The 20,267-nt window shown below is 35.0% G+C and overlaps 1 protein-coding gene across 8 annotated transcripts in view; it reads right to left on the reverse strand.

Moving 5' to 3' along the window:
* The window catches only part of Gk (glycerol kinase), an 80,497-nt gene that overhangs the window by 8,066 nt on the left and 52,164 nt on the right, over positions 1 to 20,267 (reverse strand). For all 8 annotated transcript variants that reach the window (XM_026402621.2, XM_026402624.2, XM_026402622.2 and 5 more), the window contains 8 exons: positions 19,377 to 19,419; positions 18,234 to 18,314; positions 5,965 to 6,043; positions 4,915 to 5,011; positions 3,951 to 4,035; positions 3,344 to 3,464; positions 3,098 to 3,241; positions 568 to 648 (listed from right to left, as the gene is read on the reverse strand). In XM_026402621.2, coding sequence (XP_026258406.1) covers positions 568 to 648; positions 3,098 to 3,241; positions 3,344 to 3,464; positions 3,951 to 4,035; positions 4,915 to 5,011; positions 5,965 to 6,043; positions 18,234 to 18,314; positions 19,377 to 19,419 — 731 coding nt within the window. The remainder of the gene's footprint in view (positions 1 to 567; positions 649 to 3,097; positions 3,242 to 3,343; positions 3,465 to 3,950; positions 4,036 to 4,914; positions 5,012 to 5,964; positions 6,044 to 18,233; positions 18,315 to 19,376; positions 19,420 to 20,267) is intronic.

A 20,267-nucleotide genomic window follows, 5' to 3' on the forward strand; every position in this document is an offset into this window, starting at 1 on the left:
CTTAATTTTCTGCTAAAAGCCTATCTCAATCTATTATAATACTTCTGATTTACAATGTTTGGTAGATTTCTTCCTGTTTCTACAGTATTCCCATTGTATAAATTTCCTAAGTACTTTGAATCGGGATAGGAAGTAGTAGAATATATTCTGAAATTAAAATAGGTTCTACTGGTTCAGTTCATAAAGATAGCCTCCCAAAAAGGTAAGATAAGACAAGAGAGAGGAAAGGGGAGGGAGAGAAAGAGAGGATTCTAGTTGATTTTTTTGTTCATTAAGAATAAACTAGAAATAATTTTACTTTGGGAATATTTAATTATCAATTGAAGTGCCAGGAATAAACTTATAAGGAAAGATATGACAGAACAGAGTTAAAGAATTTACATTAACCTGATAATTTCCATTTTATGTTAAGAACTTTAAAGTGCTTTCAAAATATTAGAAACTTTGGACATATAATGCTTTTCTTCAGAACAGCCTGGCTAAGTAAGTGTGAATGGCCAGATACGTAGATAAATTGTTTAATATACTTAGAAAATATAGAAATAATAAACAATGAAAATATTTTACCACTTTCTGGAGACTGAGTTGTAACCCAACCCATTGACTTCATCACAGCTTTCTTCCACGTAGAATAACGAATTTCACTTTCTAGAATTTGAAAGGAGGAAAAAGAAAACAGATATGAAAGATAATTTGCAGAGGTGTTCTGTGTCATACTTATCACTCTGCATTTTACTATGATTATTTTTTGTACTGAGGATTGAACCCAGAGGTGCTCTATCACAGAACTACATTCCTACCCCTTTTTTGAGACAGGTCTCGCTGAGTTGCTGAGGATGCTTTTGAACTTGTGGTCCTCCTGCCCCAGCCTCCTGAGTTGCTGGTATTACAGGTATGTGCTACTGTGCCTGGCATCACTTTGTATTCTTGACATTGTTGTACACATTACACTAAAGTGAGGACTCAGATTTGGGAGCACATGGTTGTAGGTTAATGGGCGGTGCTTAGATGTTATAGAGTGTTGTAGAGAAAAAAGCATCATGGGAAATTCAGCATGGGACCGCAGGGTGAAGGGAGATTGGGAGACAGACTACTTGCTATGAAGACAGGGCTATTCAGAAATAAGTGGTGGTCAATTTGAAAACGGAATCCCATTTCCCATTTGATTTCTCTTTCTCTCCCCCTCCCCCTCCTCCCCTCTCCAGGGAGAGGGGACTAATGTGAGGAGAAGGGGTTAGTATGATGTGGAAAAACTAGAATTGCTTTTGGTCCAGTTAAAGGATTTAGCAAATACTGATTTCTCACAAGATTCAAAGTGAATTCCTGTGAGGCTCCCCTGACATCTGAAAGCAAGATTTCTTAAGGTGAAAATCTACAACAGGAGGACTAAACAAAAATGAACATTGACGCTATACTCTAAAGTCTACCAAATCATGTGTAAGACTAGCCTTTTGTCAAGCCTCCCCAGCCTTTTCACAGCTCCTGAAACCTGAAACTCCCAGGAGATAAGGCTCAAAGATCACTAGCTTCAGAAAGTTTTCCAATGTCCCACTTGTAACCCCATGCCCACCCTTGCCTTCGCACATCCCTTAAGATGTTGGTTACCAAGTGAATTTTTATGGTTTGGTCTACCTCTCCCAGTTTATGTGAGTCTCCTGAGGGGAAAGGATTTGGTCTTTTACATCTTTGTAGCCTCATGAAAGTAACAATCTCTGACATGCAGTTGGCTCTAAATAACTGTTAGCTGAAAGGATGAAGTAGGTGCCTATTAGTATGTGGGGGATAGTGGGAAGAAATCAGTCAAAGGGAGGAAAGCTGGCAGAACTGATCAACTCCAGGCTAAGGCCTTAAATGATGGCAAAGATGGCTCACCTAAGGAAACAATCATCTTATCCTTTGCTCAAAAATTCCTTGCTTTAAAAGTTGGATAAGCATTTAGAGGCCACATACATGTTCTGAATATTATCTGCCTATTAAGCTGGTATGTTTTTTCAGAAGAAAAAAATTTGAACTTCATATTTTATCCAGTATTACAAAAATTTAAAAATTCCAGGGCTGGGGCTATGGCTCAGCGGTAGAGCACTCACCTAGCATGTGCGAGTCCCTGGGTTTGATCCTCAGCACCACATAAAAATCAATAAATAAAGGTTAAAAAATTATTTTAAAAAAAGTTTAAAAAAAATTTTAAAAATTCCGACAGAATATCAGATTTTGAAACAAATTTCTACATCTTGGTACATGGTCTAATGTCTGACTATAAAATTATAGTATTATAACTCATTTTATTATATATGAAACTCTAGTATAAATTCTAGAAAATTCAAGAAAAATGCATTTGAAAATTTATTTTCCAAAAGCTCAAAATCCACTTTGATGCTTTTATGCATAAAAGGTTATAAAATCAAATTAATAAATAAAATCATATTTTCCTATTCACATCTTTAAGAAAAGTATCACTATATTTTAATAAAGATGTTGAGCAGAGCTTTTGGTCTAGTTTAATTGCTGAGGACAGTGAATCTGATATTTAATGCTCATTTATTTAAATTGCTGCCACTCTTTGTTAGGGTAGTCCTGTTGTGCTAAAACATTACCAGAGTGTCTCTTAAATCAGCTAATCATATTCTAGGAGCCAGGCCATCACACTGAGGGTGACTTGGTATACACATTAGAGGTGGGTGGCTAATATATCTCATTTATCACTTTGTTATTCTCCTAAACAGTGTAGAAATGAATGGTTTAAAAAGTGACTTTAGAGACTCGGGTTATAGCTCAGTGGTAGAGTGCTTGCCTAGTATGTGTGAGGCCCTGGGTTCGATCCTCAACACCACATAAAGATAATAAGTAAAATAAAGGCACTGTATAAATCTACAACTGAAAAAAAATAAAGTGATTTTAGAAGTTTTTTAAAAGGAAACAATTCTTTCCTCCACACTTATTTAGCATAGCCCAATATGGCTTAGCAGCCACATCTGAAATAGTAACTTTTGCTATTTTACTTTGTTCCTTAACTTAAAAAGTAAACAGAAAGGCAAACCCCCTGAAACTGAAGTCATTTTCACAGAATACCATTCAAAGTTTCATTCTTTATATTTACCCTCAGCATTGATCTGAGGTTCAAATCGCTCCATCGTGACAGCTGACAAATCCTCAGGTTCAAGACTCCAAACGCCAACTCCTTCTGCAGCCCCTGCTGCCATTGCAGCACCGAGTGCAGTTGTTTCAGGCATGGAGGGCTTCACTGAGGGGCAAAAGATACATCAACAGTTTTGCAGTTATGTATGCCTAAGTTCTTCTGAAGGAACCATTACTTCTGGAGTTAAAGGAATGAAGACTTACTAACCTACTGGAATATACAGGATGTCCGCTTGCAGCTGCATAAGAATTTTGTTGCTGGTCATTCCTCCATCTACCTGCAAATGGCTGAGTGGAATTCCACAGTCGCGATTCATGGCATCCAAAATCTTAAATAAACCAATGCAATTAACATTATGAAACTACTTCATAGTAACATCTATGAAAATAGCAACCCTCCACTCAAAAACCCTAAGGAACTTTCCAAAGCCTACAATATGAAATTGAGATATCTTATATTCATTTTCCAAGCCCTCCTTGATCTGGTCACAGTCAATCTTTTCTCTCATTTTATCTCTGCACTATGATATTCAGCAAGCCATATGATTCTGTTCTGCACCCTAGTTTCCTGGCTTGATAAGTCTATGTCTGTTTTGTCTCCTCTGTTTACTATGTACCACTCAGACTCCCTGAAATTATAAAATGCCTAGTAATAAAAGCTGGGAAAGGAGGGAAGCATATTTAGATTTGTTTATACTAGTTCTGTTTTTTTATTAAGCATACTTTTGGCATTTAACAAATTTCAGGCATTAATATATCATTTTAAAATTCATAATAGAGAATAATTTACAAGAAAACAGGCCAATATTTATTACCTCTCGAGTTTGAAAACAAACAGCTTCTAGTGCAGCAAAAGCGATATGGCATTTATTGGTGAATTGAGTAAGTCCACAGATTATCCTAAAAATACACAAAACATTTTCAGATTAAAGTGTTATGAATAAGTCATCCATTTGAAATGTCCCAAATATGCAAAGAGTGAATTTGGTGAACAGAAACATTCAGAGAAAGAAAATTCAATATAATCATAAAATAACTTGGAAAGTCTTTATAGTACACACTCCTGCATTCACATATGGAAAAGTTCATGAGCCATCTAAATAGATGGCAGTAAGGCAAAATCAAATCATTTAGATGATGGCCCTTTGCTATACAACTTGTAGATGCCTTGAAGAAAAAGGATAACAGTATTATCATGAATATGAATATAGCAGAAGCTATAGTATACTGATTTATAACTTTTTGTAGTTTAAAGTTCTGAAGTTAGAGTCTCCAAACAGGAAAGGTTTTCTTAACATTTTAAAATCATGAAAATAGGAAACTAGGGCTGGGGATGTGGCTCAAGCAGTAGTGCGCTCGCCTGGCATGCGTGCGGCCCAGTTTCGGTCCTCAGCACCACATACAAACAAAGATGTTGTGTCCGCCGAAAACTAAAAAAATAAATAAATAAAAATTCTCTCTCTCTTAAAAAATTAATTTAAAAGAAAATAGGAAACTATTAACTAATTTGTTAAAAGAAACAAAACACCAAAAAGTAGACCATATTGTCAATACTTACCTTCTTTATTTTCTAATTGATAATAGTTTTACATATTTGTGGATGGAGTATAGTGTGGTATTTCAATATACACACACAATATGTGATGATCAAATCAGGATGCTTAGCATATATATCACCTCAAATGTTTATCATTTCTCTCTGTTGGGAACATTCAAAATCATCTCTTCTAGTTATTTTGACATACATAGTAAATTATTGTTAACTATAGCAATACTTACCCTCTTGCACTAGGTTCCCAATAAGGTGCATATAACCCTGAAAATGCTGGAACAAAGTAGCAGCCATAAGAAGTACCTACTTCTTTAGCGAGTTTTTCTAATAGTTAAAAGAAAAAGAAAAAGATCAAAAATCACACAAATATCCTACATTTTGAATAAATATACCTATTTTCAAAATTATTTCAGGGTTTTAGTTTCCAATTCATTGGGATAGCCAAATGTTCCTAATTATAGAAGTATGTTAGGAGCAACAAAAAGGTTTTTTTACACTGAAACCCATCCCCCACTAAAATATAACCCAGCTCAAGAAATCAAGGAACTGGAATCATTTCCTTAAGGTATTTTAGCTCTTTTCTATTGTTTTTTTTTAAGGTTGCTGATTAGAAGATAAAGTGGCCTCTTCTGTGCCTAAATATTTCTGATTGTCTATACAAGTGTCTATACAAGTGGAGAGTGAGTAGCTAAGTTCAAACTAATTATTCATCAATTGACTACAACCATATTAGTAAAGAGTTTTAATGTTCACTGTAATCTAGTGGTTAAAGCTCTTTTTTGGGGGAGGGGAGGGTGCCGGGATTGAACTCAGGAGCACTCACCCACTAAGCCGCGTCCCCAACTTATTTTGTATTTTCCTGTCTCACCAAGTTGCTTACCATCTAGTTTTTGCTCATGCTGGCTTTGAGCTCACAATTCTCCTATCTCAGACTCCCCAGCCACTGGGATTAGAGGCATGTGTCACAGCATACAGCTAAAGTTCTTTCTTATCAGATAAATGTAAGTAGACTGCTTTACCTGCAAATTTGGGCAATCTCTGGTGTTTGATTTTATATTTGGGTAATTTTTATGCCCTCCCTTTCCATTTCCAGTTTATTAATAACTACTGCTAACTATATCAATTTGTTGTTTAAGAAACCTTCACAATATAGTTTAAGTCAAATCTATAATAGGGGCCCACCTCAACACCTGTGTGGCAATGCAATCTATGCAGAGATAAAATATTAGAAGTTTTCATTTTTCAGATTTTCTAACCTGTTGTTAGAACATACTCACCAATTTCCTCTGAGGACTTGATAATACCAAGATTGTCTCGTAGCCAGCGAATAACAGCTCCAGCTATAGCTACAGAACCCTGAGGGAAAATAGAAATCCAAGACAGAATATACGTTAGCACTACAAAGCATTTTTATTGACCCTATTCTCTGTATATGGCACTAGCAAATGGATAAATTTCAAGCAATTCAACCTTGGGAATTCCATAAATACAATAAATTAGGTCTTCTAATATGAATATAATACTTCTAATATAAATATAGTTCACTAATAAAAGTTTTTCATGGGATAGGGAAAAATGAGCCCTCCAGATACTCTTGGACCTGTCAAATCTTTTAAGCAGTTTGATTCTTTTACCATTTTTTATTTGTTGCTAAGCTACTGGGGCATGCTATCACCTAGAGTAAATTTCCATTTTATTCACAAAGTTATTGGGAGAGGCCGCATTAAGTTTCTTCAACCTGGGTACAATGATGCATGCCTATAATCCCAGCTATTCTGGAGGCTGAGGCAGGAGGACTGACTGGTCAGCCTGGCAATTTAGAGATCCTGTCTCGAAATAAAAGAAAATAAAATAGCTGGGCATAGTGGCACATGCCTATAATCCCAGCAACTCAGGAGGCTAATATAAGAGGATCGTGAGTTCAAGGTTAGCCTCAGCAATTTAGCAAGGCACTAAGCAATTCAATGAGAACCAGTCTCTAAATAAAATATTTAAAAGGGCTGGGGATGTGACTCAGAGGTTAAGTGTCCCTGGGTTCAATCCTCAGTACCAAAATAGATAGATTGATAGATAGGCTTGGGATGTAGCTTAGTGGTAGAGTGTCACTGGGTTCATTCCCCAGTACTGTCAAAATAAGTTTCTTCAAATCCATTTTCCACATCCAATAGCATATAAAAATCAAACAAAAAGCTGGTCATGGTGGTGGATGTAAAATCCCAGTGATTTGAGAGGCTGAGACAGGGAGCAAAAGTTCAAGGACAGCCTAAGAAATTTAGTGAAACTCTCAGCAACTTAGCAAGGCCCTATCTCAAAATTTAAAAAAAAAAAAATCCTAGTATGCATGAAGCCCTGAGTCCAATCCCTAGCACTGCAAAAATAATTTTTTTTATTATTTTTGGACTGGGGATATAGTTCAGTGGCAAAGCACCCTTGGGTTCAATATTTAATACCCCCCCCCCAAAAAGTTTAAAGACACTAGCTCCAAAGTAATTATTCTTTAAGACCAATCAATCACCAATGGATTTGGAGGTAGGGGCTGTGTCACAAGGATGAAAAATACAATTCAGAGTCAGATAAAATGAGTTTGAGTTCCATTTCTAGAACTTAACTTTTCTATGTAATCTTAGACAAATTATTTAGGCTTTCTGAGCTTCTTTCCTTCCTTTTTTGTGGGACAAGAGATTGAACTCAGGGGTACTCTATCTCTGTGCTATATTCCCAGCCTCTTTTTTGAGACAAGGTCTTGCTAAATTGCCTGTGCTGGGGCTAGGGTTGTAGCTCAGTGGTAGAGCATTCGCCTCACACTTGTGAGTCACTAGGTTCAGTCCTCAGCACCACATAAAAATGAATAAGTAAATGAAATATCTATTATGTCCATCTACAACTAAAATATTTTTTAAAAAGTTGCCTGTGCTGGCCTTGAATTATGATCCTTCTGTCTCAGTGTTCTGAGTTGCTAGGATTATAGGTGTGTACCTTTGCACCCAGCTCTGCACTTCATTTCTTTACATGTAAAATGACAGTGACTATCACAATATGTACTTAAACAAAATTACTGTAAGGCTCAGTATGAGAATACATGTGAAGGTTCTTAATGTAAAAATATTAACTTTGTTAATTTCTTTTTTTAGTTGTTGATAGACCTTTATTTTTCTTTATATGTGGTGCTGAGAATCAAACCCCGTGCCTCACATGCTAGGCAAGTACTCTATCACTGAAGCTACAACCCCAGCCCTAACTTTGTTAAAGTGTTCAATAAATATCAGCTAGGGGTGTAACTCAATGCCTACCATGTATAAGGCTCCAAGTTCAATTCCTAATATCACCAAAAAATATATTTATATAACAGATATCAGCCAAATTCCATCAACAGATGAATGGATAAAAATGTGAAAACACTATGTAATATTATTTTTCCAGTAAAATGAATAAAGTACAACAATGGGGAAGCCTTGAAAACATGCAAAGTAAAAGAAACCAGGTATAAAATATCATGTACTGCATGACTCCATTTATATGAAATATCTGGCATAGGCAAAGCCATAGAGACAGAAAGATCAGTAGTTGTTTAGGGTGAAGGATGGCAGTTATGGGGTTTCTCTTGAGGATAATGTGATAATGGTTGTAAAAATCTGTGAATATTCTAAAAACCAGTAACTTATATACTTCTAAGGAGTAAATTTTGTGGAATGTGAATTAAATCTCAATAAAACTACTATAGGGCTGGGGTTGTAGCTCAGTGGTAGAATATTTGCCTTGCACATGTGAAGCACTAGGTTCAATCTTCAGCACCACATAAAAATAAAATAAAGGTATTATGTCCATCTATAGCTAAAAAATTAAAACTATTATAAAAAAGACATTAAGGGCAGAAAAAGTATCAGCGTGAATCAACAAGAATTTTAAAAAATATTTTGCTCTGATGATATAGATTTTCAATGTAAATTACTACCACTGAGTCACTCCAAATCAAATGTCACATGATAGTAAATGTAGAAACCTGTCAGTTCAATTAACTGAATTACAAATGTCATCCCTTCTTGTTGTCATTTTTCAAGATATATACAAATCAGAGGATGAATGTACTGATAAAGTTCTTCATTCATACATTCTATAAGAAGTCACTATATGTTACTACAAAGCCACAGAATACCATAACTGTTCTATTTATACAATGGCTTTTTAACTACAAATAATTATATGTGGAGCATATTTACGTAAAAGTACAAAGATAATGAAGCTTTAAAACTGGGACTGGGCTGTGGTGCAACTCAATGATAGAGTGCTTATCCATGCATAAGTGCCAGGGTTCCATCCCCAGCATGGCAAAAACAAAACAAAAAACCTTCCTCCCAGTTAAAAAAAAAAAAAAAAAAACAAGAGGGCAGGACAAAAGCAATTCAGTTAAGTAGCAACCTTAACCTACTTCACTACTCCCAGTGAATCTTATTAGTATATTTCCCATCTTTGATATGTTTACATTTAGATACTTAGTGGGACTATTCAGGAGTACTAAGTAAAAATTTTTTTAGAGAGACTTTACCTTTGGATTTCCTTTGGAGCAGACAATTCAAAGATAGTAGCTGTCAAATACTACTAGTCTGGTGTTATCCAATGAAATATAATGAGAACCATAGGTAAATTTTTACCACATTAAAAAAAACTAAACATCTGGGTGCAGTGGTATATGCCTATAATCCTAGTGACTTGAGAAGCTGAGGCAGGAGGATTGCAAGGTCAAGACAAAATTACTGAGATATTTTATTTTTTGTACTATGTCTGAAATCTGGTAAATATTTTAAATTTACAGTACATCTCAATTCAAACTAGCCACATTACCAATACCCAATAGCCAGATATGGCTAGTGGCTACCATATTGGGCAGCACAGTTCTAGACCTCATTCATAAAACAAACGTCTTTTCCCCTTCTGCTCTCAAAAGACACTATGCACAACTCGGATCTAACCAAGAAACACATATATTTTCAATAGTTTAGGGCAAGTAGAGTGAATTTTGAACTAAATTCAACTATGAATTTTTAAAAGTTACTTTGCTAGAAGTCTAGCAGGGTGATTCCACGCCTATTAGCTAGTGGAAAACTTTGGGAAACCAAGTGCTGATATACCATATTTCCACTGAAAATGGTAGAATACTATGTACTTGAGACATTTTTTTTTTAAAAAAAGAGGAGGCAATATGGCTTTAGCAAAATGAAAATCAAGGTTTTGATAATCGGTTGACAAGCAGAGGGCATTACTTTGACTTAAAACAAAAGAAACAAAATACAAAGCCACTGCCAAGACTTCAGAAGAAAAGTGTTAAATTTGGTCATCAGGAGATATAGAAGTATTGTGCTATAATCAAAGAAATAGAGTGAATATAAGAAAATAAAATATAGATTAAAAACACTGAACTGAAAGAAGTATAAAATTTTGGTATCAGGATATAATACACAGTATGGTTTAGCTTTTACAGAAATTACTAAAAATGAGAGAAACCTTTAAAATTCACACAAAAATGTAGTTTTCTGAAATCAGAGGCAGGGGATAAAATGAAAGGTATAAAATTTTGAAGCTGGACAAGAAAACAGAAACAGAAACCTAAAATGATGTGATAGAATGTAACTGTCCACTTTGTTATTAATTAAGTTACCACAAACCTAAAATATAAAAATCCAATACTTTGGTGCAGTATCTACAAAAATGAAGCAGCCCTAGTTATGAGTCTTGACCCCCTGGGAAACATGCACACAATTGTACTCTAAGGAAGACACAATGGAACTGAGAGGGTATAATGAAGAATAAATTAAATGATATGAGGAATAAATTATATAAAAATTAGACAATGTAGTCTGGAAAATGAAAGGATATGGGAAGACTAGACTGAAAATAATCAAATAGTGGGGCTGGGACTGTGGCTCAGTGGTAGAGAGCTTGCCTAGCATGCTTGGGGCCCTGAGTTTGCTCCTCAGCACCACATAAAAATAAGTGAATGAAATAAAGGTATTGGGTCCAACTACAACTAAAAAATTTTTAAAAAAATCAAGTAGCACTGATGTAACATCATAGCAAGTGCATGAACTCGATTCCTCCAAAATTCCTTGACATGAATGCCACTGTCACAACAGTATATGTACAAAGAAGAATACTTCAGAATGCGCTAGACTTGCATCTCAAAAGGCAGTTGGTGAGAGTGGAGATAATAATGTAAAATCAAGATTATCATTAAAATTGTTTAAAACCACTCATTAGGCATGGTAAACACAATTTTGTGCATACTGAAGTACTATGTATCCTACATGTATAATTTACACTGTACTTAATTTGTATATATTAGATTACAAATGCAAAGTCTAACTCCACAGCATTTTTTTTTTGGGTGGTACTGGAGATTCTATCTAGGTCCTCATACATACTAGGGAAGTACTCTACAACTGAGCTAGACTCCCAGCCTTTTTAAACATTTTTGAGACACACACAGTCTTGATAAGTTGCCCAGGCTGGCCTCAAATGTATGATCCTTCTGCCTCTGCCTCCCAAGTAGCAGGGATTAAAGTTGTGTACCACCGTGTCTGGCTCTGTGGAATTTTTTTTGGAGGTACTGGAATTGAATTTGGAAGGGGGTTGGTTCTACCACTGAACTACATCCTGAGTCCCCTTTTTTTCTTTTGAGACAGTGTCTCAAAGTTGTGTAGGGTGCCCTGAACTTTCAATCCTTCTGCCTCAGCTTCCTGAAGCACTGGGATTACAAGTATGTGCCACTGTGCCCAGCTTCCATAGCAACATTAACCACAGAGAAAAGGGGATTACAGAGTTGAGCTGGGGCGACATAATTTTGAAACATAGTCCATTTCATTGATATTTCAGTAATAAGTGAGGAAACTAAAATTCAAAATGGCATTTATTGATCAGAAGGTATACTTCTCAAGAAAGTACATTATGAAAATCTATAAATAATGTTTATAAATTTTGACAAACTCTTAATTTAGGTGGTCCCCATAATCCTCACTTCCTGGTGTTTATACTCTTTTGTGATTCCCTCTCCTTGAGTGTGGTGGGACCTTTGAGTTTCTTCTAACCAACAGTACACATCAAAGGTGATACTATGTATGCAATGATGTAAGTGTGATTATGATACATAAGATCATTGCTCTGCCTTGCTGGAAAACCCTTCCCTTTCTGGCTTAGAGGAAGCAGAGGCTCTGTTGGGAAACCCCACGTGGCAAGGAACTCTAGGTGACCTCTAGGAGCTGAGGGTCACCTCCAGCTGAGAGCCAGCAAGAAACTGAAGCTCTTAGTTCTACAACCACAAGGAATGAAATTCTGCCAATAGCTTGCCTGAGCTTGGAAGCAGATGGAGCCTCAGATAAGACCACAGCCTCAGCCGACACCTTGACTGCAGCCTCATGAGACTCTGAACAGCATAACCAGTTAAGCTGTGCCTGGACCCATGAGAACTGAGAGATGATAAATGTGTTATTTTAAGCCACTTATGTTTGTGATGATATTGTTATATAGCAATAAATGACTACTACATAGGATTATACCTAAAATGCAAAAGTTAGCTCAAGAAGAATGAAAAGCTCTCACAAAGGAAATCTTAATACTATAATCATAAATTAAACCAAAGAATAGATGAGCAAAGACATTTAAATAAACCAATGAGGTGATATTAAAAAAATCCTCTTTGAAGGTTATATTTAAAAAGAAAAATGGCATAAAAACAGAATTTGGTGTTTAAATAATATTTACTGTCTGTCTGCCAGCCTGCTAGGATAGAGGAATGAACAATACAGACAAATACCCTGACCTCAGGAATCCCAGATCCCAAACATGGAAGTCTCATATCCTAAGTAAGTTCAAGTTCATAATTATATTGAAGCCCCCACAACCCGCCAAAGGATTTTTGTTTTATGAAGCAATACTTAGAAAATGAAGAGGAACAAGGAAAAGGGAAAGCACGGCTTCAGGAAGATAGTGTACTATTAGCAGATGACAGAGGAAAGCAGAACCACTCAATTGCTCTATTTGCTCCAGTATCTTCCACCCCTGGGAAACATTTTCCAAACTAGAAAGGGTAGGACAAATTTAAAGTTGTAGAATAATTTAAGGATCATGTGCCCCAATTTCCTTATACAGATATAAAAATAAGAAATCAGAGATGTTAAAATGTCATGTTTAGAATCACCTGACAGGGTCTTGAGAGGAAAAAAAATATGAAGAGTCCTCTTTGGGGTTAAAAAAAGAAGATGCAGATGTTTATATCAACAAAGATAGTGAATTTGTACTTCAAAAATCCCATTTATTCTAAACACAAAGGGAACAGAGAAAGAACTAAAGCAACACATGATGAAATACAGAATAATGTCTACATGGATGGAAGAGAAAATGTACCACTGAGCAGGACTGAAGGCAGAAGCATGATGGGTTCTGACTTATTTTTCTGGTTGTGTCATGGAGTAGGAAAAATGGCCAGGAACTGGTTCCTCCAGAGGAAAGGTGTCCAAAATGCTTTGTGCAAGACAAGAAACAGAATCAGGTTCAATGCTTGAAGCCACGGGCTAGGTGGCGCTCTCCTACTTGTGCATGGATGCTGGAAAAATAAAGTAACTGTCTATTCTTGCTGACTAAGGCTATGAGGAGGCTGGAACTGAAAATTCTAAACTACATGAAGAAATCTATGGTAAGTAATCAGCCAACAAAACTGAACACCTGGAATAGAAATCATTTTAGTCTGACAAAGACATTAAAATAAATATGCTGAACGTATTCAAAGAGATAAATTGAGGCATGACTTCCATTAAAAACACATATGAAATTATAATCAAAAGAAAAGAGGAATGAAACAAAATCGGATTGATCTGAAAAATAACCAAATAAAAACCATGTAAGTTAACATACTGAATTAAATTTAGAAATGTAATACTTGGGATACATCCTAGTCTAAACGGAGATGATGAATAAATTAGTGTTCCCATAAATGGCTGGTGAGAGTACAACTTACTACATCTTATGAAATGGTTTTCAGTATCTACTCAAAGTGAAGATACATTCCATGGCACAGAAATTCTAACCCTACAGAAATGTGTACATGTACATATATAAAAATGTTCACAGCAGCATTTTTTATAAGAGCCAATATCAAAAACTTGAATGTCATCAACACTGAATACATACTAAGTTGTAGCAATGGGAAAGAATGAAAAAAAAAAAACAGCTATATCTAACAACATGGATGAATCTCACAAACAAATACTGAGTAAAAGAAGCCACAGTATCTGGCTCAGACATGCATGCACGAGCTCTTTCTTGATCTCATTTACATTTTTAATATATAAACTATTAAAGTCATGCAAACTCAATTCTAGTGTTTAGGGTTGTACATTTTAGTGTTAGAACTATAAAGAAAAGTAAGGAAGTGATTAATGATAAAAGGCAGGGCAGGATTTATCTCAGGGAAGAGCAAGGGTGGCTTATAGGAATTCCCAGGTGTTGGCAGTGTTCTATTTCCTGACCTGAGCACAGGTTACATGATCTTCTCTTTATAACAATTTGTTAAGCTGTACAGTGATGTTTAGATGAATTTTTCTGTATGTATCTTAAGTTTTACAATACAAAAGAGGTTTATTGTTTGTTTTTAAAGAAAGTATTTGGAAATGGAAGATAGTTACTGAGAAACTCACCAAGGATGCAGCACAGAGAAACAAAGAGATTTTAAAAATATAAAGGGCAGTTAAGAGACATGGAGGATGGTTTGAAAGGTTCCGACATTCATCCAATAGCAATTCCAGAAGAGGATGGAGGTAATGGTAGAGGAGCAATATTTGAAGAAATAACTGCTGAGAATTTTCCAGATTTGAAGACAGACTTGGATCCAAGCACCTAACAGGATAAATAAAAATAAATCCAAACCCAGGCACATCACAGTAAAACTATAGAGCATCAATGATAAAGAGATAATATTAAAAACTCTCAGACAATAAACCAACCAGATTATCTACAAAGGAACCACATTTAGAAATGACAGGAGGTCTCATTAGCATAAAAACAGCCAGAAGGGATGTGGGAAAAACTGTTAAATCTAGGACTTTATACCCACTTCAGAGGGAGAGCAAAATAAAGACAAACTTAAAAAAAATAGGCTTACTATACTATAATCTTAATAAGTGAAATATAAAATGATGTCCCTTAGCAAGAAAAATTATGTGGATGAGGACAAAAAAGGGGCAAAATCAAAGACATGATACTAGACACAGAAATGGATACAAGTCAGTAGATATGAATTACTTCACTGTGAAGCAAATATTAGTAATTATTCTATGTTGAAGGATAATAGGGAAATGAAAACTTATAATATTGATTGCTGGTGGAGATAGTGGGGGTAAGGTATTTGAGGTTCTCTAATTTAATCCTTGGGAGATTAAAAATATTAAATAACTATATACACTGATAGAAAAAAAATACAGTTAAATAATATCTTAAAAATTTCAAACTACAAACAAAAGAGAAAAAGATTACTAAACCCCCGCAAAATAGATTTGCATCATGCTACTTTCAAACCAGCAGAGGGAAAATCAAGGCAGGCTTACTGACTAAAGAAGGGTAGCTACAGTTTCAGTTTTTAAAGAGGGTAGAAAGTAAAATTTTAATATCTCAGACTTCCAAGCCTATTGACAACTTGTCAAGTTAAAGACTTGATTATTCAATATATATTTTGTAAGCACTTTTTAAAAAAGGAATTGGTGTGAATTTGTTGAGAAAAAGTTTTATCAGCATTATTTCCTATTTTTTAATGTGGTTTAATTTTTTAAAAGTTCTTTAATGTTCATTTATTGAAAACATTAATGAAAATAATTTGATCAACTAAAATTAGCAAGGTAAACATATTCCTCTCTGTGTGTGTTGCTCCTGCTGAGACTGCTAAATTAGCAGACAAAGGGTGGGGGGACACATGTGAGTCTGCAATGAAAACAACACAGGACTCAGGCTGATGCCTAACATATCCAAACTTAGAAAGAGGGAGATAGTAAATGGGGTGTCCTATGCAATGAAACCTTGATGTTCATTAACCTGAATTTGCATCCTGGATCTATCTGCTACTCACTGCCTGTCAAAAATTATACTGACCAAGTTACTCCAATTTCACTTCTCTATTTTTAGATTGTGTGTAAAACAATAAGGAGAGTATACTAAGTGTGTTGTCCTGTGATCCAATGTAATGTCTCTCTCAGTCTTAAAATTCTATAAATCTAAAAATATTACATGAATTGAAAGAAAATCATGAAACATATGCTTGTTAAGTCTCCAGATGAGACAAAATTTAAGAGTAATAGACCAAACAATGAAAAATAATTCAGACTATATCAGAATAAGCTTAAATATCTATTGTGAAATTAAACAGAAAGAAACAAAGACCTAAAATTAGAATAATAAAAAAATCTTGTACATACAATGGAGTAGACATGGTTTGACAATGATTCATTTGAAAGAGAGGTAGGTATTTTAGCATATTTCCAGGCCAATGTATGAAGGAACTATTAGACTAAATTAATGAACTCATGGACTAGATTATCAAAAATAGTACTTATACTTTAAGAGGCAAAAATCACACTATTGAGCACAGGTCAGATTACATGTAGGATTTTATGTTCTGTTTGGGAAGACACTGACTGGCCAATCGGAATGCATTTCTTACAGGGAGCTCAGAACTACCAAGCATCTAGAAATCATGTGATATCAGGCACTGGGGCAGTTTATCCTGGAGGAGCAAGACTCACACAAACTGATAGCTGCCTCCAAGTGTTTGAACACTTGACAAACAAACTAGGTCCACTGCAAGATGTATTAAGAAGTGTTTTTGTGTAGAAGCTAGAGCAAAATAAGGGAAAGAAGGCAGTGGGAAGGGGATTGAATATTATGAAGACAGCAAGATCGGTGGAATAGATGCAGAACCAGAGGGAGGGAGGGAGGGAGGGAGGAAGGGAAAGGGTTTTGAAAAAATATGAAATTAATTTAACAAAATCATGTTATATAGATACATAAATGTGCCAAAGAGAATTTCACGTTTATGTATATGTAGAAAGTGCCAATCAAAAATAAATAAAAGGTTGAACAGAAGATCAGTAGCATAGAGGAGGAGAAAAGAGTGGGGACTGGAGTAAAAGAGGGGGACAAGAATTGAAATCAAATTTCTTGCATGTGTAACTTTGTCAAAATGAACCCAAATACTATGTATAATTATAATGTTATAATAAAAAAAAATTACAAAAGTAGTTTTGGGTGCCATCTTCAAACAAGTTGGTAAGGAGACCAAGAGAAGGCTTTCCTATTGGGTGGGAAGTTAAGATCAGGTGTCTCCTATCCCTGAGGTCTTTGCCAAGTCTAAGGAAACTAATTCTAACTGCTAATTGTCTCCTGTGCAAGGAAAAAAAGAGAACATCTTACTACCATTATCATCATCATCATCATCATCATCATCATAGGTAAAACTGATCAAGTGCATATTCTATGTTGCTACTGTCATGCTAAGTACTCTCCATAGAAGGAAAAGAGAGGAAGTGGGCTCATAGGATCTTAAGTTCTGAGGAATGTTAAGATACCTTAAATACACAGAGCAAGTATTTCAAAAATTCTTCTCTCCAAAGGAAGAGACTAGAGGGAGAGATTACACTGTTTATAGGGGGTGGGGGTAGGGAAATGTGTAGAAAACCTGGAATGAAGTAATATTCTTCATGTTCTAAGCCTAATGAACAAGAAAATATTTTAAAACTATAATTATAAGTTTGAAATTTTAACCAAATTATTATCAGACACTCTAGAAAACGGACCTTAAAAAGTTTTCGAATCAATAGTATTATCAATGTTACAAGGTAGCCATTCCTAAATTATTTGTGTAGAAATGCTCATAAGAAATATATCTGATTTTACAAAAAGAATATTGCTTCTTTGACTTTATAAACAAATGTTTCTAATTTTTCTCACACAAACTTACCATATCCTATAGGATTTGGCTGATATATTCATCTAAAATTTACAAGTGTCTGAAACAAATACTTCCAGTAACGAATAGGGTAAATTACCTCAATTTCTTTTCTGCATCAAATGTTACACAAAAAACAAAAAATTTTACACAGAACTGATTTTAACGAGGATACAGGTGAAGAAATCTGTTCTGTCTTTATATGCGCTGGGGTTCTCTTTAAAAAACTGTGCAGTTATAAAAATAGACTTTTTCAAGTAAGGCAATCCCTTCATTAAACTTCAAGGGTAGAAACAAAACTTACATTACAGAGTCAAATAATATTCCCAAGGTGACACAATTAATTGGTATAATAATTAAGGACACAATATAATCAAGGTCTCCTAGAAGTAGTGATCCCCAGCTCAGTCCCAGGATATTTCCACTCAATCAAAGGCAAAGGGGAAGAAAAGGAAATTTTTGAGCCCTATATATTTATATTTAGCAGAAAAGATATTAGAAAACACTATAATTTTCATTTTATTTAAATGTTTGTCATATCATTCATATTGATTGAAAAGAACTTACTTCCAATGCATAATATACTGGTTTGTCTCTGCCAAGTTTGTAAGCCACTGTGGTCAGAAGGCCATGTTCAGAAAATACACACTATCAGAAAGAAAAATAAAACACGTCAATGTGGAGAAAATTAAAACATAGCATATTTTTAAAATCTAAACTGACATAGTTTCATAATGCTATATGCTTTATATGTATACAATTTTTAATTATCAGTTATATCTCAATAAAAATAATTAGAAAATCTTAAAATGATAGCTTCAAAATAATTTAATCAATAGGTCAATTTAAAAAATATTAGTCAAAATCATCAGTATTAAAAACACTTGAGGGGCTGAGGCTGTATCTCAGTGGTAAAGTGCTTGCCTCTCATGTGTGAGGCACTGGATTCAATCCTCAGCATCACATAAAAATAAATTAAAAATACCGTGTGTTCATCTACAACTAAATAAATATTTTTTTAAAAACACTTGAATTGTGCAACAAGTTTATTACTTGTTCCAAATTAGATTTGTATTAGAAATCTGACAAGATCAGTGTCTAGTCCATCTACTGATAGGGACTGTTGGGAAGGATGGCCCTCTTTCTTTTTTTTTTTTTTTTTAAAGAAAGAGTGAGAGAGAATTTTTTAATATTTATTTTTTAGTTCTCAGTGTACACAACATCTTTGTTTGTATGTGGTGCTGAGGATCGAACCTGGGCCGCACAGATGCCAGGCGAGCGCGCTACCACTTGAGCCACATCCCCAGCCCCAAGATCAGTGTCTAGATTTCAACTAACACAATTAAAAGCACACACATAGGGGCTGGGGTTGTGGCTCAGTGGTAGAGTGCTTGCCTAGCATGTGGGAGACACTTGATTCTCAGCACCAAGTATAAACAAACAAATAAATAAAGGTCCATCAATAACTAATATTTTTTAAAAAACACACATACACATACATTGAAAGAACATAAATGGTTCTTCCTATACAAAAATCATTCAAATGTCATGAGTTTCATCATTTTTATTGAACTCTAAGTTAAACACTGATAAAGATTAAGTAAAAACTTAAGTCTCAAAAGTCAATTAATAGCAAATTATATTCAAGCATTATTCATATGAACTTAAAGAAGACTGTCATCAATCTTTTTATTTAAAAGAAAAACCAACCTTATGGCCTGTATTACATAGTAAGAAACATCCTGTACCATACCTATAAGTGGAAGGAAGAATGAAGAGTATGACAATTTTATTTAAAACAAATGATAAAGTATTTAAAATACAAATGATCTAAACTGACATTTAATTTAGTACAACAGAACTCATTATATTAAAGTTTTAGGCAAGTCCTGAAAGCTACCAAGTATCATATACCCTTTATGGCAGAATGTTTCAGAGATCAGTCTAGAAGAAAATTTACTTGGTATAATGGAACAAAAATGTAGCTATAGTATTTAGTACTTGGTCATCACCCATGGCTGTGTTTACTTAAAAATATTAAATTACAACAAATTCTGTGTTTCGTTGCAGTTATGTTACTAAGTCATGTGGAATAAAACATTATCACTTAACAGCCACTCACCAATGGAGTTCACCAGCTTAGCTCTATCATTAATAGTTATTTTTAATATGCATTTTTAAAATTCTTTTTTAAGTAGGATACATTTTTTAGAATGAGAGAGAGAATGAATGAGAGAGAGAGAGAGAATTTTTTTAATGTTTATTTTTTAGTTTTCGGTGGACACAACATCTTTGTTTGTATGTGGTGCTGAGGATCGAACCCGGGCCACACGCATGCCAGGCGAGCGCCCTACCGCTTGAGCCACATCCCCAGCCTATTACATAGTTCTTAATACATCATATTTCACAGTTTGATTCAGGTGGGTTATGAACTCCCAATTTTACCCCGTATACAGATTGCTGTATCACATCAGTTACCCTTCCATTGATTGACATATTGCCTTTCTCGTGTCTGATGTATTCTGCTGTCTGTCCTATTCTCTACTATCCCCCCTCCCCTCCCCTCCCCTCCCCTTTTCTCTCTCTACCCCTTCTACTGTA

The sequence above is a fragment of the Urocitellus parryii genome, chromosome X (assembly GCF_045843805.1).
Source record: "Urocitellus parryii isolate mUroPar1 chromosome X, mUroPar1.hap1, whole genome shotgun sequence".
NCBI lineage: Eukaryota > Metazoa > Chordata > Mammalia > Rodentia > Sciuridae > Urocitellus > Urocitellus parryii.